The sequence below is a fragment of the Indicator indicator genome, chromosome 2, assembly GCF_027791375.1.
Source record: "Indicator indicator isolate 239-I01 chromosome 2, UM_Iind_1.1, whole genome shotgun sequence".
Lineage (NCBI taxonomy): Eukaryota > Metazoa > Chordata > Aves > Piciformes > Indicatoridae > Indicator > Indicator indicator.
The window spans coordinates 21,353,800-21,381,220 of NC_072011.1; the positions used below are offsets into that span (position 1 = coordinate 21,353,800).

A 27,421-nucleotide genomic window follows, 5' to 3' on the forward strand; every position below is an offset into this window, starting at 1 on the left:
TTTCCCATCTGGGAAGTCATGTTAGAGCAGGCATCACTTAACACTAATTGCCAAAGGGCAGCCTTCCATCACCTTCACCTGTCCAGTAAGTGTGGTAACATGCAAAGGATTTTTGCAACATTCAAGCTTATTTCAAAAGGTTTCCTTTGGATGAACTGACAGATATGCATGGTATTTCCACCTTTGTATTTGCTGGAACTTGTGCAGATCTTTCTTACCTCACCCCTACCCTGCACCACCAGCTGGATTTGAGCTTATTTTGCAGTTATTGCAACGTTTTCATCCTTGTACTGCACTTCATGAAGATTAAAAAACAAAACCACCACCACAACAACAACAAAAACCCTAAAAACAAAACCCAGAAAGAAACAATATGAAAATTCCTATCTCAAGACAGAAATTAATTGTCAATTTCAAGTAGACAAAAGTCCAGGGAAAAGGAAAGGGTAAACCAAGCTGTGACCAAGCTCTGCACAAAAGAAAAATGCTGCATGGTGACCTGCAATTTAGAGGTGAGAAGACAAACCAGAACAACTTAATCAGCTCAACTTTACCCTTTTGTACAATTCCTTCTGGTAGTTAATGACAAGCATCTTCAGATTAATAGGTAGAATAAAAAAAAAAAAAAAAGAAAGTTCAAGGTCTGTGATTATAATGTATTTATTTTCACAGCACTAACATGCATATGTCAATACACAGCATCAGAACAGGCATAACTGAAGTAAAAAAGGAAAGTTGCTTCTACTCTTATGGTCAAAATGAAGAATGATGTTTGTGCTATGGAACAGACTTATGGACTAAAAATGCTGTGAGATAAAGAACAAAATAAAACCCTTTTGAATTAAGAAGTTCATAGGATAAATTCACCTTGGAATATGCCTAATCGCAGAGCATCAATTATATTTCTCCATTCTGTTTCCCCAATTTAGGACAACAATCCTTACTTAAGCACCAGATTCCACTTTATTTTAGGGAGCTTTAAGACAGTTATATTTAGGTATTTAAATGCTGTTTTGATGTTTTTTTCAGAGTCACAACAGTATTTTAAATTTTGTAAGAAAATATTATATAAAGATTAGAAGACAGAAAACTGAAGACACACTTTAGATTAAAAACCCTCTTAGCTTCTCTTCACCTTTTGAGTCAGATGAATAATTGAATATGTATAATAAAAGATCATGGTCCTTCATAAATATTAAAGAGACAGCAAAATGGTTTAAAAATATTAATTCTAGTAAAAGACAAGAGAAAAATCTCATACAGTTTCAACTTGATTTTTATTCTGCATGATTCCCCAGACCACTAAATGCAGTCTGCAAAGGCTTGTCTCATGAATAACTATGCATATCAGTAATTTCATTGACCTCAGTGTTGTAGGATCAGTGCCATAATTTGAAACTGCACGCACAGCATAAAATCAGTCCAATTAAGAAGGCAGATGCTCCTTTGCTCCTTGCTTCCTTATTAATGCATAGCCCAGTCCTGACATGTGTGCAAGTACCCCATTTTTTTTTTCTGAGCTTGTCTTTGCTTTTTATTTTTTTTTATACAGAAATAAATCCTACATTAAAAAAGGCATTCCTGAAAATATCACACAATAATGTGGGCATAAAGCTTTGACAATATTTATTCAAATAGAAAGCTTTTCGTGAGTGCCTTGGGTGGTAGCCATGAAAAATATATCTTTCAAGTTAAATTGCTGGCAATAGGTTGCACCTAAATTACTGAACACATTATCTACCTGCTGCTTGATCAGCAATAATCTAAAGAGAGAAGGGAGTGGAGAAGAGCAAAGAAAAGGTGAAGCAATGAAGACAGTAAGAAGTGATGACAAAGCAAGTTGTCTTAAGATAGACAGAAATTACAAGATTTAGAGAAACAAGAGGGTAGGGATATCCTACTCCAGGTTTTGTAGAGGGTGCTAAGCCTAAATGCTCTTCAGAAGAAAGGAAAAATCAAAACCAGGCAAACATTAGTTGTCTAGATAGAAATATTTTCACAAAGAGCTATAGATGAGCTTCTCATTTCTCAAATGGAGAATGTGTCTCTCCAAAACACAACAGCCTGGATTTCTGATTTGCTGCATGCTGCAATGAGCCTGGTGTAAACCCAGCTGCAGTTGCTCCACTAGGTAACAAGCAGGGAATTTTTAGAAAAATAAAAGTCTGTTCTGGCTCCTATTCAAATCTGTATTTTCAATAAACATAAGTTATAACTCTTCAAATTCCAACGATTTGTTTCTATGGACTATACTGAGCCTCTTTTATGGAAGCTAAGCAGCACTCACATGGCATAACAAATGCTACTGGTTAAAAAAAATAAAAATCAATAACTGAAAGCTGTTTAAAGAAAAAAAAAGGCAAGTCAATGCTCCACTTGTTAAATCTGTTCTGTATATTTTTAGGTATCTATCAATCACAATGTATTAAATACTACTTAGCTCTCCAGAGTGAGACATTTCAAATTAATAACACCCATATGAAAGTGCTCTTGCAAAGAATAATATATTGTCCTCTCACTATACATCATGTCAACTTATTATACTCAGCTACCTATTGTAAAGAATTCATAAAAAGGACAACCATGTTTTTCCAGGCCTGAGCGGAAGGCTAACCTTCTCTGAATAGGATCATGAATGGATCCTGCATGACAGAGGTACCTAATCATTCTTATGCCCAGCAGCACATCGTTGCAACTGGGTCTCTTGGCCAGGGCACCATCACTTCAGCACAGCACTGACAGTGTATACACTGATCATCCACAGTGTTCTTCCTGTACTTAAATTCCCCTGATTTATTTAGTACATACTATTAAATCCCATTGTTTTTAACTGCTCTGTTGTGACAGGTGTATTTTTGGAGTTCCCATCAAAGTAACTAGAATATTTGCAGGCTTCAATGATACTTAAGCCCTGAAAAGTAAGCCTGATGTTGCAAGTCTGTCTGTTATTCATGAGCAAAATCTTTTTTCAAAGCCATTTTCAAACACCTTATGGGTTAAAAAACCCCAACAAACCTCAACCAAAGTAATTTGCTTGGCCTTAAAATGAAGGACTTCTCAGCTCCTATTATATTTTTCAGGTGGCTGCTGCACTTCAGCACAAAACTCTTCGTACAAGCAAAAGCAGGCTTCTTCATCTCTGCAGGCAAACCACACACCTCAAGAAAGAAAAGACTCCCAACCTGTTCTCTATGAGAACTTTGGCTGCCTCTTATTCTTTTGATGTAAAATGAAACCAACTTTTAAACAAGTGAGTTGGTTGCTAGAAATTCAATGTAAAGCAAACAAGGACTGACAGTCATCTGATGTTAACAGGGACAGGCATATGGTGTCCTTAGAAAGGAAGCACAATTTCCTTTTACAGATTCATAAAACTGAGAATGACATGCCAAGAGCACATTTGCCCAGCAAGCTTTACTCAATCATGTAACAGGTCCATTACTTGCTATGCAGCACAGCTTCATGGGGAGGTCACAAATATAAAACTTTCACCTTTTTAGGACTTGAATAAGATGTAGTTACATCATAAACTATATTCTAAAAAAGGTATCTTGAAATGAAACGTTATTATAACAGCATACGCTTATGGCAAAGCAATCATATTCTGAACACCAAGCACCTCTGGGATGTTCCAACAACCCTCTCAGCTGCCAAGATTACCAGAGGAGCAGGCTGAGGACTACAGGGTACTGCCAGCCTCCAGAATCAATCTTTTTGGCTCTGCCTGTAGTGCCTTGCTTCCAGCTTTTGTGCCTCCAGCCTACACTGTGGTCATGCTTTCACCCTTTCTAGAGCTGTGATTTCACTAGTAGAAAATTCAGCTTCCTAAGTGCTGTGCCTGAGTAATGTAACCATCAGATTGGTAACTGAGGGTTTCTTTTCTATGCCATTCATTATCAAAGTACTTTAATATATAAATTAATAAAACCCAGCACCATTACTGATACAAATCCTGCCTAGGTCTGTATAGCATCCCCAATGAAATTAAAGGTTACACCTGAGAAGGAAATGCTAATTGTGTTTTTATTTATGTAATGCAAAGTGAAATCTGGAATCAAGTAAGAGATAAAACACTATTGCTCCACAAAACTTACAGCAGCTATAGTCACTTAATGTCAGATACCTTTTATTCAATACTTGCCAAACTTCTGTCTCAAGATCTCTCTGGACCTCTGACTTCCTTAAAAGTCAGAGATGCAAACACAGCACACAGACAAAGTAGTAAAAAATTACCAGAATAAATTTCCAGCAAGCAGTAGAATAGCTCATACAGTTCTTTGGAAAGTATTACACCAACAAATGTGGTATATAGAAAAGATATATAGACAAAATTGGATGAGACCACAGATTTCACGGAGAATTCTGTTCACATAAAATCTTGAGGCTCAACTTCTAGGAAGGTTATACTGGAAAGGATGTTGCAATGCACTCAGCACTGCATGTTCAACTTCTTGTATGATTACTCATATCGAGTGTCATGGGTAATGTCATGGTAGGGCCAAACAGGCCCAGCACAAAACTCAGACAGACCCTGATGTGTCTAGACATGGTCTCCCTCTTCCCCCATCCTTCCTGCAGAAAGTTGGGGTAATGCAGGAAAAGGAACAAAGGGGACAGGACCATGTGTGTCTGGTAAACAAGTTTGCTTCTGGGGTAAGAGCAGGTGTACTGGCCACTGCTCCTCCCTGACCAGGTCTGTGCTTCTGCCTCTTATGGCCACAGCCTGGCAGAACCCCTTTTCGTTGGGTTACTATGTGCAGGCTTCAGTTGCCCTATTGGCCCAATTGAATCTCGAGCAAGATATATATATACAGGCCGATTTCTAGTTGCCTATGCCTTGCTCAAACCTTGCTCAAGCCTTGCTTAAACCTTGCTTGAACCTGCTTGGACCTGCCTTGCTTGAAGCTGCCTCAAGTTGCCCTGCCCTGCCTCGAGTTGCCTGGTCCAGAGCCTGGGATAAAGCCACAAGCCTACACACACAGCAAGCCAGAGGAGCCATGAGCTTAGGAGCCAGAGCCAAGCCTGCTTCCCCTTGCAACCAGAATTTCTCCGTGCCTCAGGTTACTCAGGACAAAGCAAGTGCCCGTCGTGAAGAACGTGTTGAAAACCACCTGTCATCTGCTGAAGCCAGACCAGCTCGTGACCGTGTGGCCTTTCTTGCCGGCAGCCTGCCGTGCCGGCGCTGTACAAGAGTGCCCCAAAAGCCTCAACAGCTAATACACAGCAGCAGCGCTCCCCACTTGGGTGAAATAGCTGTGAGTAACTAATTCATTGCCTCTTTGGCTTAATGGTTCTTATCGAGTCTCCCCCCCACTGCGGCTGAGCGCAATTTCGCTCCCAAGGATTTTCTCTTTCCGTGTTATGTTCCTATGGGTTTGCACAGAATTGCTAAAATTGTTATAGTTGCCTGAATAGTGTACATTCCCACTGTAAATATATATTCTAACCATACATTGAACCTATTTAATACATTTTGGGAAATATTTGCCTTAGCGTTTATAAATCAAACAATAATAATTCCTTAACAGGTGATTACAGCTGTCCTGTAGAAATGGTGAGATAATGCTAGGAATGTCCTATTGAAACTGAAATACAGAAAAACTGGTGTAATAAAATCACTGTAACTTGGCAGCTTATATCATGTATACTATGTATAGAATATAAAAATCAATGTAACTGAAATTGCAAACATGGCTGCACAGTCTTAGAAGTGAAATTCTAGGTCATCACCATCAAATAGAGGGAACTGTGAATAAAATCATGCTTGAGGCTTTGAATCTACATGGTAACATGATCATCTGTGATTCAGAAGATAACTACAAAACAACAGATAGAATTTTCATGTAACAAAGCTGCAAAAGGAGAGAATAATGGAGGAAGAAGTTCGCTGACAAAGAGCCACTTGAAGCACAGGGCAAGCAAGACATAAGCAAACATCACCCACTGTAGTATAGCAAATAAATCCCAAAGCATCTAGAACCAAAAGCAGAGGACACTCAGAAAATAAGTAGTTCTGGGAAAGACTTGCATGCTTCCACAGATTAGCAGCAGAGTGTGAGACTTTAACAGGCCAGAATACTCCCAATTTCCCTATTTCTGAGAAGCAAGATCAGAGAGGAGCAAAGACCTAGCATAGCACTAATGTGACCACTATCAGAGTTTGTTTTAAGCAAAGCATGCACAAAGTTCACTGCAGGGTCACAAAATAAATTAAAAAGAAAGAGGAAAAAAAAAAGCCTTGAAACTGAAAATGTCAAGAAACGGAAAGCCTTCAGCTTCAAAAGAAAATGAGACAGGAAAAGAAAAATACAGAAAGGCTGAGGAGTGACTGCACCACATTGTTTAAGAAATTACAAATGAAAGCTTACATGGGAAGACATTTGATAAAGTGTGGGAAAATGTACTCTGAGATACAAGTAAGATCTGATTTCTCAGAAAAAATAAGAGAAGAAAACCCTCACAATTTACAATCTGAGCATACAATTTAGTATCGGAAGATTTACCAAGGGCAGCAGATTCTCCATTACCAGTGACTTTGAATCAAGACTTAAATTGCCTTCCTGAAAGGTAAAGGTTTTGGATTTAAACCTAAATGGTTCTAAACCTTGTGCATTACACAAGGGTGAGAAGACTAGAAATTACTTGGGACTGCCACAGTCCATCTTTTTGCCTGAAAGCAAGGTCAGCTATGTAATTGCCACTACCAGCTCCAAAATCGCCAAGTACAATCTATTCTGTTGCTCCATTGTCCTTGTTGGTCAAGCCTTTTCCTAAACGTCTGATCTAGAACTCTGTTGATGCAATTTACAGTCAACGCTTCTGCTACCATTATTCATAAAGTACCATATAGCCCCTTTGTCCCTGCAGAACCATTTTAACACAAAATTGAAGTCTTATCACAATCCTGTCTTTCCCAGTCTTTATTTTTTTCTATTTTTTCTTCTTCTTTTTTTCCCCCCTTTCTCTGACTTTCCAATCTTTTCTCACAGGTTAATTTTTCATACCTCTGACAATTACTTGTATTCTCTTTGGAAATTTTTTGGAGTAATCAATGTATTTCTTAAAATACGTTACTCTGGAACTGGTAATGCATTCTACAATGTGAATATGAGCACTAACAATAGTAAAAATGGGGTAATTTAGGTCTTATGCCTGATCCAACCTTCAGTAACCAAATTTCAAGTAACCATCTCCATTCTAAGAATACCATGTTACCAGCTGAAGGAAAGCTAAAAAGCCTATTATGCAAAGAACCTGGGAAATCTTGGGAAATAAATTTTAAATCAGATCACCTTAAAATCTGTGGAAAAACTCACCATAAAGCAATGTTTTTTAAAAAAATATCCTTCCCGCTAAAACCCTAAACCCTTAGACCATACAAAGGTCAAACAGCACATTACATTTATGCTTAGCCCTCCATCAAGTCGCAGTGAAAAAACACCATTACACACTCACATCATTTAAAAGAAAAAAAAAAGTAGCATAAAAAAAGATGTAGGAGGGATTACAGCACCATGTGGCCATTCATGAAATGTGTACTTTACAAGGCTGACCTCACATGACGGTAGAAAGTATTTCACGATGTGTTAGCTGAAAGTACATATTATAATGAACACACATAAAGACACAGTGTTAAGGCTGTGCACTGAAGTTTAGCTGATATTTCCTTACTTTTAAGAGCTTATCCAGAGGGTAATAATTTTTTGTTACCACGTTTTTAGTGACATTTCCTAGGTGTACATGTTAGTTATTTAAAGGAGGAAAAAAGTCCACACAAAACTAGTAGATAATGCTGGGTTGCAATCAAAGATGTTGACTCAAGGAGGCATTCAAAGAGACCAGTCCCTCCCACAGCTGAGCTGTACAGAAGGAGTGGGAGCTGACTGAACTACTGCTGTTCATACAAAGTACGCCTGGACAGGCTGGGTCAATGGGCTGAGGCCAATGGTATGAGATTCAACAAGGCCAAGTGCAGCATCCTTCACTTTGGCCACAGTAACCCCATGCAGCACTACAGACTGGGGGATGAGTGGCTGGAGAGCAGCCTGGCTGAGAGGGACATGGGAGTGCTGGTTGACAATCGGCTGAACATGAGGCAGCAGTGTGCCCAGGTGGCATGGAAGGCCAATGGCATCTTGACTTGTATCAGGAATAGTGTGGCCAGCAGGACTAGAGATGTAATCCTGCCCCTGTACTCGGCACTGGTGAGGCCTTACCTCAAGTACTGTGTGCAGTTCTGGGCCCCTCACTTCAGGAAGGATATTGAGGTGCTGGGGTGGGTCCAGAGGAGAGTGATGAGACTGGTGAAGGGACAGGAGGGGAAGTTGTATGAGGAAAGGCTTGAGGGAGCTGGGGTTTTTCAGCCTGGAGGAGACTTAGAGAGGCCCTTATCACCCTCTACAACTACCTAAAAGGAGGTTGTATCAGGTGGGGGTCAGGTTCTTCTCCCAGGCAACCAGTGACAGGACAAGAGGGCATGGCATGAAGCTGTGCCAGGGGAAGTTTAGGTTAGATATTTGGAAGCACTTCCTCACAGAAAGGCTGATTGGGCACTGGAATGGACTGCCCAGGGCAGTGGTGGAGTCACCATCACTGGAGGATGTGGCACTTGGTGGCATGGTTTAGCTGATGTCAGTAATAGGCTGGATGATCTCGGAGGTATTTTCCAGCCTCAATTATTCTGTGATTCTGCGTGTTTGTATTCAAAGGGTCATGGACATTCAGTGCCTTGTCATGCAATCTCCACACACATTTCCAAAAGTTGGTGGAGCACAGTTAAAACACATGATAGGCGTGTTTTGCAAAACACCTAAGCTCTGGGTGGTATTACTTGTTCCAGGGAAAGCGAGAAACAAGAATCCTCAAGTTAGTAACAAATCCGAGTGCTGTGACAAATGTGCCATGAATCTGGTTCAAGTCAGTGAAAATAGCATCACAGAATTATCCTGTTGTTACCAATCTCTTACCAGACTATAAAAACACTTTTAAAAATGAATTTATATTTCCAAATCAATGACACATAAGGAGATTAAGACATGACAAAGCAAGATACTTATTTGTCACAAAAAATTGCAAATTTATCATCCAACCCTTACAAATGATCAATAAGCTAACATGCATGGCTTTCAAACACCAATGCTGTCAGCACAGAGTGTGCTCCTGCTTCCAAACATGCAGCTTATCCACATGACAAGTTAATACTTCAAGGTTTACTTCCTTTTAGTTTGCTGGCCACAGACACATTTTACAGAGCTCAAGAACAGGGAATGCTGTAATATCGAAGTGGTATATTAAGCTGCAGTTTTTAAAGCTGCTTCTGCATGAGAAAAACCACAACACTGATGAATAACAACAACAACAAACCGCCTGAAAAGTATTTAGAAATGGAATTCAGTTTGGGGCTTATCCAGTCTGAATCTCTCTTTGTCTCTGCCTTCATGTAACATGTGATTTACTGCTACTAGTAATTCAGCATTCAGGTCAGAGTTGAAGGAAAGTGTCCAAACTGATCGCCGCTGTCGCTATAGCAGCCTGATTTACTCATTTTCATTAATGTTGGCCATGGTGTCTGTTTAAAAAAGCAATATAAAAAAATACATCAGTAAAGCTGATACAGACTGTCTACCAAAAAAAATTTTTTGAAGTAGAACTTAACACATTAACTCTGCTAATGAATAACAGAAAACCAGAAGGGTTTCTTATGTTGATTCCAAGGACAAATACCTTCTCAAACAGAAGACCCAACAGATCTTTCTCTCCTCCTCAAAACCTGCTCCCCTACATCCCTCATGCATCCAGTAAGAGTGACACAGCAGAGCTGGGCTCACAACCAAGCAGGGCACAGGGAGGGGGCTGCTGGCTGTAGCCCAGCAGGTCTAGCAGCTCTGTTTCATTTGGCTTTCCCTCCAGCAGACATTACCTGCAGCAGCACAGTGGCCTCTGAGTCTTCTACCAGCCTTCCAAATTTGGTTTGAAAGTGGTGAACGGGTTCAGAAATTACTGAGGAACTAGCAAGAGGGGAAAACTGGAAAGGCACACAGAACAGCTGGAACTGCTCAATGAGTCTTATTTCCTTAGAAAATCAAGCTAACAGGAAAGTGTGTGCCCTTCCCCTCAAGCACACGCACACATATGCTAAATACATGCAGCAAATACTAAACTGCAGCTGAAAGGAAGAAGAGGACAGCAGCCAGACAGCCTGACAGCGCAGAAAGGATAACTCCTCACACACTAATGGTGGGTGATAATTCATCCTGGCTTTGAACAACTATGATACACTGAACTGAATTAGAAGGGCTAATTAAAATGTAAGATTACATTGCATCCATGTTTTATCTCGGTGTCTCCTTACCACATAATTTCCCTGTGGCCTATGATTATGCAGAAAACGAAGAATTCATAGCTCCAGTGCAACATGAAAAAGCTTGCTTCTCTCTCTGGGTGGTCTTTTTAAGGCTTGTCCCTCCTATGACTTTACCCTGACCTTAATCAGCCAGCCTTTAAACAAGCAACAGTCACTTACCATTCACTGACAGAGGCACATCTTTTAGGTTTTTTACACATTCCCCTGTAATGATCACTTGCCCTGAGACAGGAAGGAGTGGCTAAGCTTCCTGCTCTGCCCAAACTGTGGTCTGTAAGTGCATGCTCAGAAGATAACAGTGCAGTGTCAGAGGGAAGACAGCTGCCTTCCCACATCCAAAACAGCAGTTGCACAATCCTCCCCGTCCCTGATTCATCCTGACCCAAAACTGTGGCCTCACCACCCCCTGTGCATTCCTGCAAATGTTCTTTCTGCTTCTCTGAAATCTGTGACACTTGGAGCACACACCAAGCATCTTGAGTAGCTGCCCAAATACTGTTACAGTTACTTAATTCAGCAGAAGATTACTAAGAGGTCAAGTGGGACTTTTCCACAAACTTGAAGCTTCTTCCTTCTTCATTTTCTCTCAAGTTAAATAAATAAATGACAAGTGGTATTTACGATAAGCCCAGTGTACAACCTGCAATAGCTTTTTGTGTCTCTGCAGGTTAATCCAGTTCTTAACAGCTTCTGCAGTCTAACACTGTACTGCTTGGATTTACCAACAACACCTGCAATCTCAGCAAATGTATTAGCACATAAGTCTTTGTCTCTTTAGAAAAGAGGCATTCCTTAATATGTTTCTCATTAACATTTAAGATTTTTCCTAGCAGCATTCATATACAAACTTCAATTCAGAAAGACTAAAGAATTACTAGTATTTCTCCTAATTTAATGGCTTTCATAATTCTTTTTAAATACATGCAGCACTAACTTTGAAAAGGAATTGGAATATGGGAAAGATAAACGATAGGTGTCATCCTGGTCTTGCAGTTTGCCCTCTTGGGGATCACATCCCAGTGTGAAGGCAACCCTCCTGAGTTATGCACAAGTGGGGGTGGATGCCTTTGCCCCATACACCACAGATGAGAACATGCAGAGCTTCTATGAGAAAAAAAGTTATTTGTTATTTTGTTTGCTTTGCTTTTTGTCTTTGTTGGGCTTTTTAATTTATTTGGGTATTTTTATTGTTTTGGTTTTGTGTTTTAAACATAGGTCAATGGATGTTAGTATTCTGAGAGTACAAACAAATATCAAGGGAGGTATTTTTTTAGTTTGCGGTTGTTTCTTTTGTTTGTTTATTGTTGTTTTTGTTTGTTTTTAAAATTCAATTAATTTTCTACTTCACAATATCCACTTCAGTGGGGCAGTAGCTGTTAATTTCGCATGTTGCCTGTTTCTATTTTTTTCCCCTTGGTTAACACATTTAAGAATGAGAAATGAACGACATTATAGAATGGGAAATGGCAGCCTGGTAAACATAGACTAGAAACACACTAGAAAAATAACTCTCCCTGAAAGCCTAGATTGGTCTGGTGCAACTCTGGCATTGTAAGCATGGTTGTGGTGGTTTGGCCCTGGCTAGGGGCCAAATGCCCACCAAAGCCGCTATCACTCCCCCTTAGATGGACAGGGGAGAGAGGAAAATATAACAAAAGCCAGTGATACGATAGAAGCAATTTCATAATAACAATAATAATAAGCAAAGGCAATAGACTGCATGGAAGCGAAAGCAGAGAGAGATGTTAGTCTCTACTTGCCATCAGCAGGACAATGGTTGGTTCCTCTGAAGGACAGATGCCATGGATGAATCCCCCAAACTTTCTTCTTTCACTTTGTTCTTATATCTGAGCTGACGCCATATGGGATGGAATACCCCTTTGGCCAGTTTGGGTCAGCTAGCCCTCGGCTGTGTCCACTTAGCATACTCTTGGGGTGGGGAAATGTTGGAAAAGCACAGACTGGGTGCTCGGCTCAGCAGTAGCCAAAACACTGGTGTGTTATCAACGCTCAGCTACAGCACTGCAAAGTACAGCACTAGAAAGATGCTTTGAGGAGAATTAACTCTAGCTCAGCCCAAACCGAAAACAATGGTGAACAGAAGGAGGGTTTGTTACCATACATAGTATTTAGTGAGGCTGATAAAGGTCTAGAGTACAGTTTTGATGCTTAATAATGACTATGGATCTACTGGACAAGTTTCAGAGAAGAGCCACAGAATTATTAAATGGATGAGAGAAACAGCCACTGGCAAGAAGTTTGAGAGTACCTGTGAAGTACAGAGAGCAGAACTTTTCTTCAAAAGGAAGAGTGAAAGATGTTTGGAGATGGCAGTGTCAGACAGATGCATGGGGAGAAACAGCAGGGAACAAAGAAACATTTCAGTCAAGGAGCAAAAGCCAGAGAAATTCACAAGAGAAATCAGCCACAAGAATTTGACAGTAAGGCTGAGAGACAACTGGAACCAAATGCCCAAGGAGATGGCAGAGGTGATGTAACCATGCCTTCAAATGCAGCCTGAATGCTTTCATGAAAGACTTCTCAGAAATACTTTTTTTTTTTTCCCTCAATGAAGAGCAAGAAAATCCCACGTGGGCTACTCCCAGTAGCAACAGACAGCATGAAATCAAAAAGCACCCAAAAACCTCTTCATTAAAGAATACTTCCATGTAGCATTATTAGAAGAAAGCTAAGTATGGAGAGGTCAATACAGCATTTAGGATAAAGTGGGAATCACAAGGAGAATTCAACAAACAGCACAACCTTCTCCAAAAGAAATGGTACCAAAACTGACTGGATGGAGCTGCAACCTTTTCAAGGCAGTGGGTTGTCTCCTAAATTAGCCCTAGCTGCTCTGGAGAGACTGGGAAGAAAAGTTGCAAACCACTGGGAATAAAGGTTTTCCTGTGACAAATGCTATGTAGAAACTCGCTCACATCAAAGAAGAGCAAGAAACTAATTTTTTAATATTCTCTTTGAAGCTGTAGTTAAGTGAATTTTTACAGACATAAATATAATTAAGATTTGCTTTAATGCGTCCTTTTCAGATTTGTCTTTTTGTCTGCCTCTTCACACTACCTTGGATTGAAAAAATATAGTACTGAAGATGAAGATTTAGGTAAGTAAATGAATCCCTCATTTATTCAGCTAAACCAGTAGGCACTCTTAAAACACTTGAAAAACAAGAGGAAAATGGCTCTGGTAAGCATTCAGGTCAAGATGAGATTTTTCAAGTGTTTAGAACTTTGTTCAACAAAACTATCGGTGCATCAGAAACATGCTTGTGCTCAAATACAATGCTGAAGGCTTAGCTCACTTCCACTACAGACTTTCCCTGGAAAGAAGATACAGTCCCTTTTTTATTTTCCAGTTGGAAACAAGTTTAAGTAAATGCTGTGATGTTTTGGTGAATAATCAGGAAGATATAAGTGTTGACAAGTTTGTAAGTAGGTGCAGGGCGCAAAGGAGGGAAATTAAAGTGATTTGTCATTGCTGCTATTCACATCAGTGATGTTAAAGAAAAATCAAATTTATTTTTCTTACTACTGTTTGGGAAGACGAGAAGTACCAATAAGCACAAGAAAAGCAGTCTCTGTTTTGTATTCTGCTTATGTTTTCCCTGCTTCTCTAGTACTTTGGTGATATGCTCTGAACAGCTTCATGTAATCCCTACAGATCTCAAAAAAACTCAAGCAGAGAATTGCAAGGCAAGAGCAATACGCTCTTTTTGTCTCAGTGACAGCAGAAAAGAGAACATGCCTTCTATCTCCTGCCAGCTCAAGGCAGACAGGAACAAGAATAAAGCATTCCATATTCCTTCCTGCAAATGAAAATTTGGTTTTGAACATATAAAAAGCCGAACTAGTGAAGCAAGTCTGGTCACAAGACTAATGCCCAGAATGGCTGCCCTTGCAAAAATTCCTGATTTCTAGTAACACCTCTACTACAACAATCTCCTTCTGTTCACCAAAGTAGGGTTCTTCAAGCTGAATTTTGAGCCTTTTATGGATCTGAGGCCACCCAAAGCCTGCAGTCCGGAGTGGCTGTCTCCTACTGGTACCTGCACATCACTCCCTACAGTGTTGGCTGCTCATGGTAAATTGCTGTCTAAGGTTTTCAACTGTCAAGCAGAAAACACCACCCTGATACTCTGACCCTCATTCTTTTAGTTTCTATTGCATTGCATGGCTTTTAAATTGAGCTTGCAGAAATGCAGGGGCAAATGGGAAGAACTATATTCTGTAGACAGTTTGAGTTTAGCTATCAATTAGAGATGGTCTATAAAGGAATAGTTACCTAAAAAAAACCAAGCAAATCTAAAATACTAAATGTATTATTTATAATGTATATTTCAATCATATTCTTGAAATGCCTACATAATCCATACTTGACACTCCAGTTCCTAATTAAATCAGTTTTAAAAGTCATCCTGGAATTAAGGACTATAGAAAATATTCAACAGGCTATTTCATTGTTAGGTGTAACACCACCAATAAATTTTTAAACTAAAGACTACAACTCTCAAAAATATTTAATTTATCAGAAAACACTAGGAAATGCTAAACCAAAGGTAACCAGTGTTGACACACTTCAATGCCTCATTTAAAAGGCTCATTAGCCTTTTCACTACTCTACAGCTACTAGTTAAACCAAGAACCCTCTAATTGAAATAAAAAAAAACAAAATTCAGATTTGCAAGAAGCAGTCCAAAAAGAAGGTGCAAATGCTTATACACATCCTATATAATGTTTATATATTTTCACAAATTGGTATTGAAAGGCAAATCTAGAATAATTTCACCTCATGGATAAGCTATGGAAGAAACATTACCTATGTGGCAATGATTTACCATACATATACAGAACAAGATCTTGGAAAGAGCAAGAGGTAATGATGTTCAGCTTTTTCTCATGGATCTACTGTTGCATACCACCTCTGAAAGAGAAGTTTAACGAAGCAACATCCCTTTGACCCTCAGGGGTGGGCTACCTGTTTTATTTTGTATTTCAGCAGAGAGAAGAGATCATTTACTCCAGACATGAAATCCTATTCTAATAAGTTCTAGTCTTTAAAAATAATACATTAAAAAAGGAACTTTCATGGAATCAGAATAAAGAGCATAAAAGATCAGAACTTTAACTCTTTTCATTTTCACGTAATGAAATCATGCTCAGAGTTATGTATCAAGTGAACTTCCAGCTGCTCAAAGTACTTTATTTTCTAAACATCCAAACCCAAACAATAGCTCCCCCACCCCCGATGTTATTACTTCTTGCTACCCTGTCTACCCATGCCTGAAGCTACGCATTCAAAGGACATACATTGACATTACCATGTAAACAAAATGCTGGGAAGCTAGGCAAGCTCTTGTAAAGATCTGCAGAAAATTCACACTTCTACAGAAATTTTTCTAATCTAAACGTGAGGAGTCCAACCTAGTGGCACAGGTTCCGGAATATAATTTCCAAATTAAATTTGCAGCCTGGGAAATCCATAGTCAGCTTTAACCTCTGTGTCCTGGCTAAACTCTTAACTGGCATTGCTCATTTGTGTCCTTCCAAAAATTCCTCAGAACTTTCATCCAAATTCAATTTTCTTCACGTTCCATGCTATAAATGCCTCTAGAGTCTTGCTGCATACTTTTAAATAGCTGCCAGAAGGAACTACGCTCCTATGATACAGAGCATAATCCATTTGCATGGTTTATAAATACTTCTGTATTCTGTGGAATGGGGACTCTTTTGTCAGAACAAAATTAAACTGGCATGCAGTCATTCCAGGTACAAAATTAATGAACTCAGATTTTTCATTCTCCTATTAATATCTGGCTATACAGAGATAAATATTTATAATGTGTTCTCAATTTTAAAACATGAGTGCACAGTTTAAAGACACAAGTTACCATCTCATGCATATTGGCTGAGCATGTTGTAAACCAAGATCATCTTAGAGGCAAAAGCATGCTATAGCATTCCTGGTTTTCCACAAACATGATACGTGTAACTATTACGAAGCAAATAAAGCACAGAAAAACCCACCCAATCTTCTGCATGTGATTTCCGGTACCAGAAAGGAGGTGAAAAAGCCCCAAAACATCGTATTGTTTATATGTAAAAAAAAAAAAAAAAAGGGAAAATGTTCTATGTATTACAATTGATAGAAATCAGTGAAAAAAGTTTTTGACTGAAAAAATGCCTTACCTTGAGAAGTTGAGGAAATGAACGTGTCTAGTGAATAAATAGGGCTGCTCAGCAGTGCTTATGTTTTTAATCAATTCCATCTAAAAAGAATTAACAAATCAATTTTTGCGTGTTATGTCAATGCAGTTTTGGAGACAAATATAACTCTCAAACAATATATGATGTCATTTTCAAGTCTGAACTACTCAGGAGCTCCTTCCCCACCAGCTCTCCCAAAGTATCATCAAGATAGCACAACTACTATTTCATGTCTAATCAAGACAGGCTAAGCTGCAGACCCCATTCTGCTATCATGGAGCTTATGTACTTCTGAAAACTGAGTATCAGTTTAAGGAAAAAATTAAACCCTGCCTACATCTGCACCAGAGCTTTGCAAGTGGTAGCTGCCTTCTGAAGACAGTGTCTCTATTCACCAGAATGCCAAAATGTAAAATGTCTGAAATTCTACCAAAAAGTGGGGGCGGAGCCAAGGAACATTTTCATATAGCAACAAAAACTGCCAACATTGCCAAAGCATTGATTGATTTGCCTACTGTTATTCTGCTTACTATTGGAGCAAATGAAGAGCACAAAATAACCAGGCAATTTTAGAAAGACGAAGCAAAGTTCTAGTTCATGCACATTAATACCATTTATTTATTTTAAAATGTAAATTATTTACATTTTCAGATCATTAAAATAAAATAATGCAAAGAGCATACGCTGAAGACTGATCCCACTGTGCTGACCTGATTTCAGTCTAACAAGCTAAATGTATTGTTGAGGAATACCTAGAAATGCCTCACTCATTTTTAAGAAGATGAAAAAGGAAGAGGACTGGAGTAAAGAAAAATCTTCCAACGTCTTCTGGAAGAGTAAGGTCTCTAACTTTTTGTTGTTGTTGTTGTTTGTGTGGGCTCATTTATTTTATCTTTGCTTTGCTTGGCTTTGCTTTAACAAGATGATTAGCCTAGAGGACCCAGAGGGGAAGAGTTAACAGAGGATTAAAGCTGAGGGAATCAAGTACCTTTGGATGGAATGAGTGATGAAGGAGAGAGAGATACATATAAGCAGAAATGATGTAGCAGATGGTCTTAAACCAACTTAAGCCTGAAAAGAGATGAAAAGGCACAAACAGAATATCCTAAGATCCCCTGGCAAATATCATCAAGGGAATCAGAACACAGACATTTTTGGAGGGAGAAAATGTAAAAATATCTGGAGTAGCACTGAACAGAAAACACGAAGGACCCATAAAGAGTCATTCCTCGCTGCGAAACAAGGATCCAGGGAGAAGGAAATGCCAGGACTCAAAGAGTGTGTGAGGAGAGGAAGGCAGTGTCACCCTGTGCCCACATCCACAAGTGGAGTCCACAGCGTGGCTCAGTCATGTCAGCTTGACTGCTAGGCAAAAGTTAACCAAAAGCAATGGGTGCCCTGTGTGCCTGAAGGGGAGCAAGTACACTGCATGGCAGGAGTCTGCAGAGATACTAAACCACCACAAGCAGTTGCAAAGACCTCTGTGATGTTGCAAACATTTGCTGTTATTCCACCCTTCCCCCTCAAACACCAATTAACTGTAAGGAACAGAATCTTTAGCCTAAATGATGATTTGTTCCCTTGTACATCTTTCAACCACTATGACTCCTTGGTTAAGCTCTAAATTTTTCTCCAAAGCTGATTTTCAGCAGTGACTTCTGAAGAGGGCCTTTGAAGAAGACCAGATGCGCAAACAGAGACAACCCTGTGTATCACAAGCTATTCTGAATCTTAAAGTCCACCTGAGCAAGAACACTTCTGTCCTACACTACCACTGTAGGATCACAGTTGGCCATACTGAAGAAATCAAACCACAATGGTGGTTCATCTGTATATCATCTATATATTATACTAAGCTGTTGCTGCATTGTAAATAGCAATCCAGCAGATGGCACAGTAAAATGATTCTGAGAGAGACTGAATGCCGCCCTCCCTGAAAGGGAAGAAACGTGGAGGATGGCTTTGCTCCAGCCACAGCATTGTTCCTCCACAAAAAACTAACTCAGACTTGTGGGAGAAGACACCTTCTTTCCCTGACCTGGAACTGGATGGCCCACCGTACTGGCAACTCAAATCCCATTTGGTTTGAGATTTGCAAGACGTAAATTCCACTGGGAACAAAAATAATCAAATAATAATCACATTCAGACAACAGTCCAAATGTTTACCATTTTTTTTATGCTGCTGTATGTCACTGGGAGAATTTCAGGCCAAAACGAATAAAAATAGTGAGGCACTAGGACTTTCCAAGTGAGGTCAGCTGGATGACACTATGATCTTCACTAGCATTAATGCAAATAGGACAAAAAATATCTCTATCTTTCTTATGAGTTCTTTACTTCTACTGTTTTCAGTCTCTACTGAAGGCACGCAGGGTCCAGAAGGCACAAGTATCTACAGGTATTTGGTGTATCACTTTCATCTTGGTATTCATTTCCATAAAAACTCACAGGAATGACACTAGATCTTCATTTTCAGTCTCAGAAACTTGGAATGGTTTCAAGAATTTCTTCAGCTCCCTGCTATGACCAATTTTCTCTCTCTAAAAGCATTTAAGAAAAATTAGTGATGGATTTTTGTGTGTTAAACTGGAATTATATATAAAGTTGCCTGCATGGCTGTAAGGTTGGGTGGTAGAAGGAAACAATATAAGGATAAACTACTAATTACTGCTCTGTGTGACTGGTATTTGTGTATCTATAAACATCCTCGTTCTTCTCTCAATGAAAAAAATCATGGGGAGGAAGTCACAGAAGGGGAAGTCTGTGTATTATTCTAAAGCTACATTAGTTAGATTCATATTACTTTCTGTATTTAATCTACTTGGAGATGCTTGGAGACACTGTAGCAAATGGTAAGGCATTTCTTTCCAGAACTCGCTCCCTTATGCCCATAGATGTTCGAAGGCTGCACTTCAGATTGCTTGTAACTTGGGAAAATTTCTTAGTAGGAAGGAGACTGGAAAAGGCAACGAGAATATGGATTCTAGTTATGTTCAGTCTCTACGGTCATTAAGCACCTCTACATGCTTAACTTAATTTAACAACAGAAGGCCACATGAGTCTTTAGCCAAACCCAGGACAGACAAACGACAGAAGTAAAAAAGACAAGCAAGAGGCCCGTGCTCATGCTGGAAGCCTACAACCCAGCCCAGCAATCTTTTCTCTTGTTCCAATGCCTAGAGCCTGAGACCATTCATTCTCTTAACTTCCTCTTGTGTATACCACATTAAAGATCAGGGAAATAATTTATTTGTTCATGTTCTGCTCAAAATGAGAGGGCAACTAAAAATACCCCAAACAACAGAACAGTTAATGTCTCCAGGCATGTTTCCTGGCAATAAAAGACACTTTTTGTCAAGAGTATTCATTAAATTATGAACCTATTTTAACTATGTAAATAAGCCATAAATTAAAATGAAGAGACTCGCTTATTGTTCAGCCACCTACAGAGTAAATAATAAGCTTTGTAGCAATGCATCCAGCACCATCAGTGTTCCAGCACATTTGCTGTCTACTTAACCTAACAGCTTCTGGAGCACAAAAAGTAATGCGGATTATTTATACTCTGTCAGTGTATTGCTTGCATCAAAAACAACTCTGGGCCTCTCTGGAATCTGTGCTGGACTAAAGCACAAAAGACTGTTGAGATGTGATGTTCTATCATTTTTAACATAGGATAATCCACCTACCAGAGAAAAGCAGAACAGAACTGAAATGAAGTAGACTATGAGGATGAAAGTTGGTGATTATCAGTATCTAAAAGGTCTGAAACAACCCAAAAAAACAACAGTAGTCATACCCACAGAAATCCCCTATCCCATATCCAACACTTAAGGAAAAAGCCTAAGCAGGCAAGCTTTGTAGCACAGGATAGCTTCACCCCAAGCTGATGGGATCATTTTGTGAACTGCTCAGGCTCTGCAGTGCTGCCAGTGGAGTACACAGAGGGATGTCTCAGTAGCTGCAGCCAGGGTTCTTCCCCTCAGCCACAGTCAGGGTTAGTGGGGTGACAATGGCCTCCCTCACAGCCTTTCACTAGGGTATGGCACCCAACTGTGCACAAAAGCCTTAGGTCTGGCATGGCAGCTGGCCAGCTTCCTGTCTTGGGCTCAACTTGAGTCCTCTGTGGGGTTGAGTTGGCTGCCAGTGGGACACTGATGACCAGTTTGGGACCTGCAGAAGAAGTATCTCCATTTGAAACGAACTACTGGATCTAAAATAAGAACATTATGCTCATACAAAGGCACAATGCTGCTGGGTAGGTCCCTATCCATATTTTGATCATCACATACATCCATTTGTAGTTTTCAGGCTGCTGTTCCTACGAGTGACGCAGGCAACTACTGCAGCATTTACCTGATCAGCAGATCAAAACAGAAGCTGTGGCCCATGCGTGTGTATGGCATGTGACAATATCTGTACACTCAGGAGCCTGAGGTTTTTTTGTATTACTTGCATTAATACCTACTGATGTCAGTGATACCTTGCAGAGGGCACACAGTAACTTTAAATTCAATGGAATTTAAATAACTGGATCTTTTGTGGAATCAAAGCTGCCAAAATAATAATGCCCTCTGCAACTTTAAGGGAACAAAAAAAGGGGTATCCATGTAAAGACATTTCATGTGGTGTTTTAGCTTGCTTTAGTGAGGGTTGTGTGGGAACATGAGCAAGAGGCTGAGACAGCATCAAGGGTGTCTCATTACAACACCATGGGTTAGCATGGTGCTGGGTAACATCTTTTTGAGGCAAGCAATTACTAGAAGTGAATTAACAGAGCGAGCAAAGAAACCCACCATGCTGGCTATTATTCACACCTGTTCTGCCTAAAGAGACTCAAGCTAGGTCTGAATAAGCTGGCCCACTTAAATGGGTGTGCCCTACCGAAACAATACTACAGGACCTAACCACTTGTACTAACCCTCCTAGCCTCTCTGCTTTACTAACTACTATACTGACTAAATTCAAGAGCTGACTCACTGGAAATTAGTTTTTCTGGTTAACTTTCACATCATGTTGCTCTTGGCTCTACTATCCCTTTCTCCTATTAATGAAGGATGAATTATGGATGAAAGATCAAAGTATAAACATACCTTTTCAGTACAATGTCTGCTAGCATATGCCTTTCTCAGTTTCACAAATAGAGTAAGAAAAGAGGATCTAAGATGAGGAGTAACTCACCTGTTCATTTTTGGTCAGTCTTGTTTTGTTATGGATATCAGATGTAACCAGATTGAATCCATGCTTCTCTGATAAAATTCTCAAAAGCAAAACCACAGTTCGACTTCCACACTTTCCAACTCTGTTATAGACCACCTGGCTGGGGAAAGGAAGTACCTACATAAAGATCGAAAAAAATTGAGTCAGTATATTGGTAATTTTGTTTCTGTGAACCACAGAACCTTTTGTCTGCAAAACAACAGATACATACAGGAGAATTTCTAGGTCAGAAGCATTCATTTCCACCAGCAAGCCAGAAGCAATTTAGAGTAGAAATACATGGCTCAGGAGGTAGCAAGCAGAGATTTTCCTCTTATGATCCAGTTTAATGTAACTGTGCAGATTGGTAGCTACTCCTGAACTCTAAGCCACTGCTAATATCTTTTAGTGAAGATGAGCTTAAGCTTGCTTCTTGCAACCTCAATGTAAATAGTTACCTATAGTTGACCTCCATCCAAAGAATGAAGTGAATCTGCACTACAGCATGGCAACTCAAAGTTAAGTTGACATAATACAAGAGGAATGCTTGAATTGCAAAACTTCAGCTTAAAAAAACCCAAACAAAACCAAACAATCAGCAGTTGCATAGAGCTAGAATTAATCAACTATTTCAGCTTCAAATATAAATACAATCTTCCAAAGAGGCTCAGATTGCAAATCATGACACTGGCTAGGTTTGTACGTGTGCAATAAACAATGCCAGGGACCACAGGCAACCTGGAGATCACCTGGAACATTCTGGTCGCATATGTACAGGTTATGTTCACTAAACCTCAAAACAGAACAGCCACGCACCAGGAACAGTCTCAGGATTACAGGATCACAGGACGGCAGGAGTTGGAAGGGACCTCCAGAGACCATCGTGTCTCACCCCCACTGCCAGAGCAGGACCATAGAATCTAGCACAGGTCGCACAAGAATGCATCCAGATCGGTCTTGAAAGTCTCCAGAGAAGGAGACTCCACAACCTTTTTTGGGCAGCCTGTTCCAGTGCTCTGTGACCCTCACAGTGAAGAAGTTCCTCCTCATGTTGAGATGGAACCTCTTGTGCTGTAGTTTACATCCATTGCTCCTTGTCCTATCACGGGCTAAGAAGAGCCTGTCCCCTCCCTCTTGACACCCAGCCCTCAGATATTTAGAAACATTTATCAAATCTCCTCTCAGTCTTCTCTTTTCCAGACTAAATAGCCCCAGGGCTCTCAGCTTCTCCTCATAAAGCAGTGCTCCAGTCCCTTCATCATCCTCACAGCCCTCAGGTAGACTCCCTCAAGTACATCCCTGTCCCTCTTGAACCACGGAGCCCAAAACTGGATGCAATGTTTCAGGTGGGGCCTCACCAGGGCAGAGTAGAGGGGGAGCAGAACCTCCCTCAATCTGCTGGACACACTCAATGCACCCCAGGATCCCACTGGCCTTCTTAGCTACAAGGGCACATTGCTGACCCATGGATAACTTGTTATCCACCAGGACTCCCAGCTCCTTCTCCATGGGGCTCCTCTCCAGCAGATCACCTCCTAACCTGTACTGCTGCAGTTTATTATTCTTGCCCAGATGCAGGACTCTGCACTTGTCTCTGTTGAACCTCATTAGGAGGAGACTGGAGTGATACTGGCTTTCCTCCAGTCCTCAGGCACCTCTCCTGTCTGCCAGGATTTTGCAAAAATGATGGAGAGTGGTAGAGCAACAACATCAGCCAGCTCTCTCAGCACTCTTGGGTGCATCTCATCAGGGCCCATGGACTTGTGTATATTCAATTTGGAGAGTGTTCTCTCCTCAGGCTTTCTCTACTTCAGCCAGGGTCTGGAGTTCACAGGGGCTGGTCTTGGGAGTAAAAACTGAACCAAAGAAGGCATTCAGGAACTCTGCCTTCTCTGCATCCTCAGTTATCAGGGCTGCCACCTTGTTCAGCAGTGGGCCAACACCTATTCTTCCTTTTCCTACTGATATATCTAAAGAAGCCTTTCTTGTTCTCTGTTACTTCTTTTGCCAGTTTTATTTCCAAGAGGGTTTTGGCCTTCCTTGTTGCCTCCCTACATGCCCTGGCAACTACTCTATAATTCTCCCAAGTGACAAGTCCCTTCTTCCATGAACTGTAAGTATCTTTCTTCCATGAGACTTTCTTCAGAATCTCCTTGCTCAGCCACACAAGTCTCCTGGCACTTCTACCCCATCTTTTACTCAAGGGAACACACCCATCTTGGGCTTGGAAGAAGCGGCATTTAAAAATTGTCCAACTTTCTTGGGCTCCTTCACTGCAGAGTCTTAGCCCATGGGATTCCTGCAAGCAGATCTTTGAAGAGTACAAAGTTAGCCCTGTGGAAGTCCAGGGTTGTAATCCTACTTACTGCCCTGCTTCTACCCTGTATAATACTGAACTCCACCATGTCATGATCACTGTCGCCAAGGCTGTTCCTGACCTTCATGTCCCCAAACAGTCCTTCTTTATTAGTTAATACAAGGTCCAGCAGTGTACCTCTTCTTGTTGGTTCCTCCACTACCTGGGTCAAGAAGTTACCATCAACACACTGCAAGAGCCTTTTGGACTGAATATGCCTAGCATATCAAGGTGACTGAATATCAAGGTGACTGAAGTCACCCATGAGTACCAAGGAGTGTGTTCCAGAGGCTACCTCCAGTCTCCAGCCCATGCTAACTCTTGCACCATGCTCTCCTCCCCAGGAAACCAGAACAAGTGAGTAGCAATTCATGGTCTTAAAGTACATTGGATGCAGCCTTGTTTTGTTTCTGGATGATGTCCAAGAGATGTTCTTTCAAAGGAACTGTGAAGTCACACTATTGTACTGAATGAATATTTACTGTATGGCAGCATCTTCTGATAATATAGTCCAAGAGGCAGTTGCTTTCAAGTTGTTTAAATTGGCTAGCATAGTCAGGAGCTCCCAGTTTCATCCACAGAGGGGCATATACTACACTTATTTATGGAATGCTCTTTTTCTATTATGATGATGGGCACAAAATGTTTCTCCACATGGGGCCTCTGATCTGTTTCCAAGGAAGATGTGTTCAGCACAATGAATGGCTCATGTGCCAAAGTGATGGTGTGTCCCAACCTATAGTTATTTCCGGGGTTGATGCAACTACATTCTCCCACTAAAAGGTTTTCTAACATAAAAGCAGTCAGATGAGGCATATAGTCTTCTGGAACGTCTCACAGTATTTGAACAGCTAATACATTTTCATTAGGGATATATTAGGCTTAGGCAACCTCTTCAGATTACTGTCAAAGAGGACTGCAAACCAAAATAAAATAAAATAAAAAGAAAGTATCTGGATTTCCTTATTTTTAATGAGAACATACAGGCACTTTGCTATCAGAGTTACACTTCATGATGAAAAGAACACTACTATTGTTACTGGTTTTAGTATTGAACGTATTCATCACTGTAACACTAACAAAGAAGCTGTCATTCTCCAAATCACCTGGGGAAGGTATTTGGTTAAGTTTTCCAAGTTTCAGCACATCACATTCACTGATTCAAGCAAGCAAATGGGGGCCTTCCCCAGCACATGTAAAACCCACATAACACATCAAGTCTTAATATTTTTGAATGTTTATATTAAGTTTTATGTAAGAAACCTAGTCCCCTTATTCTTTATCCATTTTTCCTTCAGAAGCCTTGCTTCCTATGAAACACAAAATCTCATCCTCAATGATTAGAGAACTCCAAAGGTGATGAATTTAACATCTCTATGCTATATCTGTAGCTGACTGTGGTGGGTTGACCCTAGCTGCATACCAGGTGCTCACCAAAGCTGCTCTATCACTCCCCCTCCTCATCTGGACAGGGGAAAGAAAATATAATGGAAGACTCGTGGGTTGAGGTAAGAACAGGGAAAAATCACTCACCAGTTATGGTTATGGGCAAAACAGTCACCTCAGGGAAATTAGCTTATTACTGATTAAATCAGAGTAGGGTAATGAGAAATAAACCCAAATCTTAAAACCCACCTTCCCTCACCTCTCCCTTATTCTGGAGCATAACTTCACTGCCAATTTTCTCTGTCTCCTTCCTCTTAGCAGCACAGAGGGATATGTAGACTGTGGTCAGTTCATCACCCCTTCCTTCTAAGGAGAAGGACTCCTCACACTCTCTACCTGCTCTAGTATAGGGTCCCTCCCATGGAGAAAGTCCTGCATGAACTTTCCCAATGTGAGTCCTTCTCACATGCTGCAGCTTTCCATGAACTGCTCCAGCACAAGTCCCTGCCATAGGGGAGGGTAGTCGTTTAGGAGCACAGTACTCCAATGTGGGACCCCCACAGGTTCACAAGGCTTGCCAGGAAACCTGCTCCAGCATGGGCTTCTTTCCACAGGCCCACAGGTTGTGTCAGGAGCCTGTCCAGCATGGACTTCCCACAGCATCACAGCCTTTTTCAGGTGCATCTACCTGCTCCATGGGCTGTTAGTCACTCTCTGCTGCACTGTTAACATCCGTGGGCTGCAGGGGGACAGCCTGCCTCACCCCAGTCTTCACCATGGGTTACAGGGCAATCTCTGGCACCTGGAGCAACTCATTCCCCTACTCCTTCACTGACATTGCTGTCGGCAGGATTGTTTCTTTCACATATTCTCACTCCTGCCTGTGGCTGAATTTCCTGTTGTGCAGTGTTCTTTTTTCCCTTCTTCAGCAGAGGCACTACCACAATTTCTGATTGGCTTGGCCCTGGCCAAGTAATGTGTGTCTGTCTGGTAGCCAATTGGCACTGGATTTATCAACATAGGAGAAGCTTTTAGCGTATTCTCACAGAGCCACCCCTTTAGCCGCACCCCTGGCCTCACTACCAAAATCCTACCACACAAACTCACTACACTAACCTTTACTGAAACAACTGCTATGATGTTTGAAAGATTAACGTGAATACACTTTATTACATTGATTATAACACCAAAGATACCATCATGAAAGTTTTTCTTACGCAGGCACACACATGAGCCATAATTTGGATTGTCCCCTTTTCGATTCACTTCTTCATGTAACAAAAACCATCAGTATTTGCCACCACCCTGCAGCACTAAGCACACAACAACAGAACTTGCAGAATGGGAGTTTCTCCTCTGCTCAAGACATACACTTCTGGCATGCTCTGCTGTGCAATTATGTGAAAGTGTCCAAAAGAAATGCTAAGTAGATGCTGACAAATGCCAGTGAAGGAGCAAGAGCATATACAGCACGTGTTTGACTAGTATGCTGGAAATGTGATAAATGATGAGAGTTTGCAGTGCTATGGAAACTTCTATAAATGCTTTATAATTATTAACTGCCTTGATTTTCATAGCAGAGTTGCACTTTGTCGTATAGCAAGCAAATTTTTTCTTCATCGGTGCTTCATTTGTTTCAAGTGGAATTTCGCTGCACCCAGATTACATTCAAGTTCTAATTAAATCCTGACTTGATTAACCAGTAACTTTAGGTAACAGTATAATTCTTTTTTTTTTAATTAAACAAAATTAAAGAAGGTGTGCATAAAGTCTCTATAATAAGTGCAAACAATGTTACCAGCTAAAATATAATAAATACCCAATTGACAGTTGCTACAAAGTTTGGCCAGTTCTCATCTTTGTTTCTGAAACTCAACTTCCTACATCATCTGTTCTG

The 27,421-nt window shown here is 40.5% G+C and overlaps 1 protein-coding gene across 1 annotated transcript in view; it reads right to left on the reverse strand.

Moving 5' to 3' along the window:
* UST (uronyl 2-sulfotransferase) overlaps positions 1-27,421 on the reverse strand; it is a 173,858-nt gene that overhangs the window by 66,288 nt on the left and 80,149 nt on the right. The window contains exons 3-4 of the mRNA XM_054399048.1: positions 21,765-21,920; positions 16,564-16,643 (exon numbers count right to left, since the gene is read on the reverse strand). Coding sequence (XP_054255023.1) covers positions 16,564-16,643; positions 21,765-21,920 — 236 coding nt within the window. The remainder of the gene's footprint in view (positions 1-16,563; positions 16,644-21,764; positions 21,921-27,421) is intronic.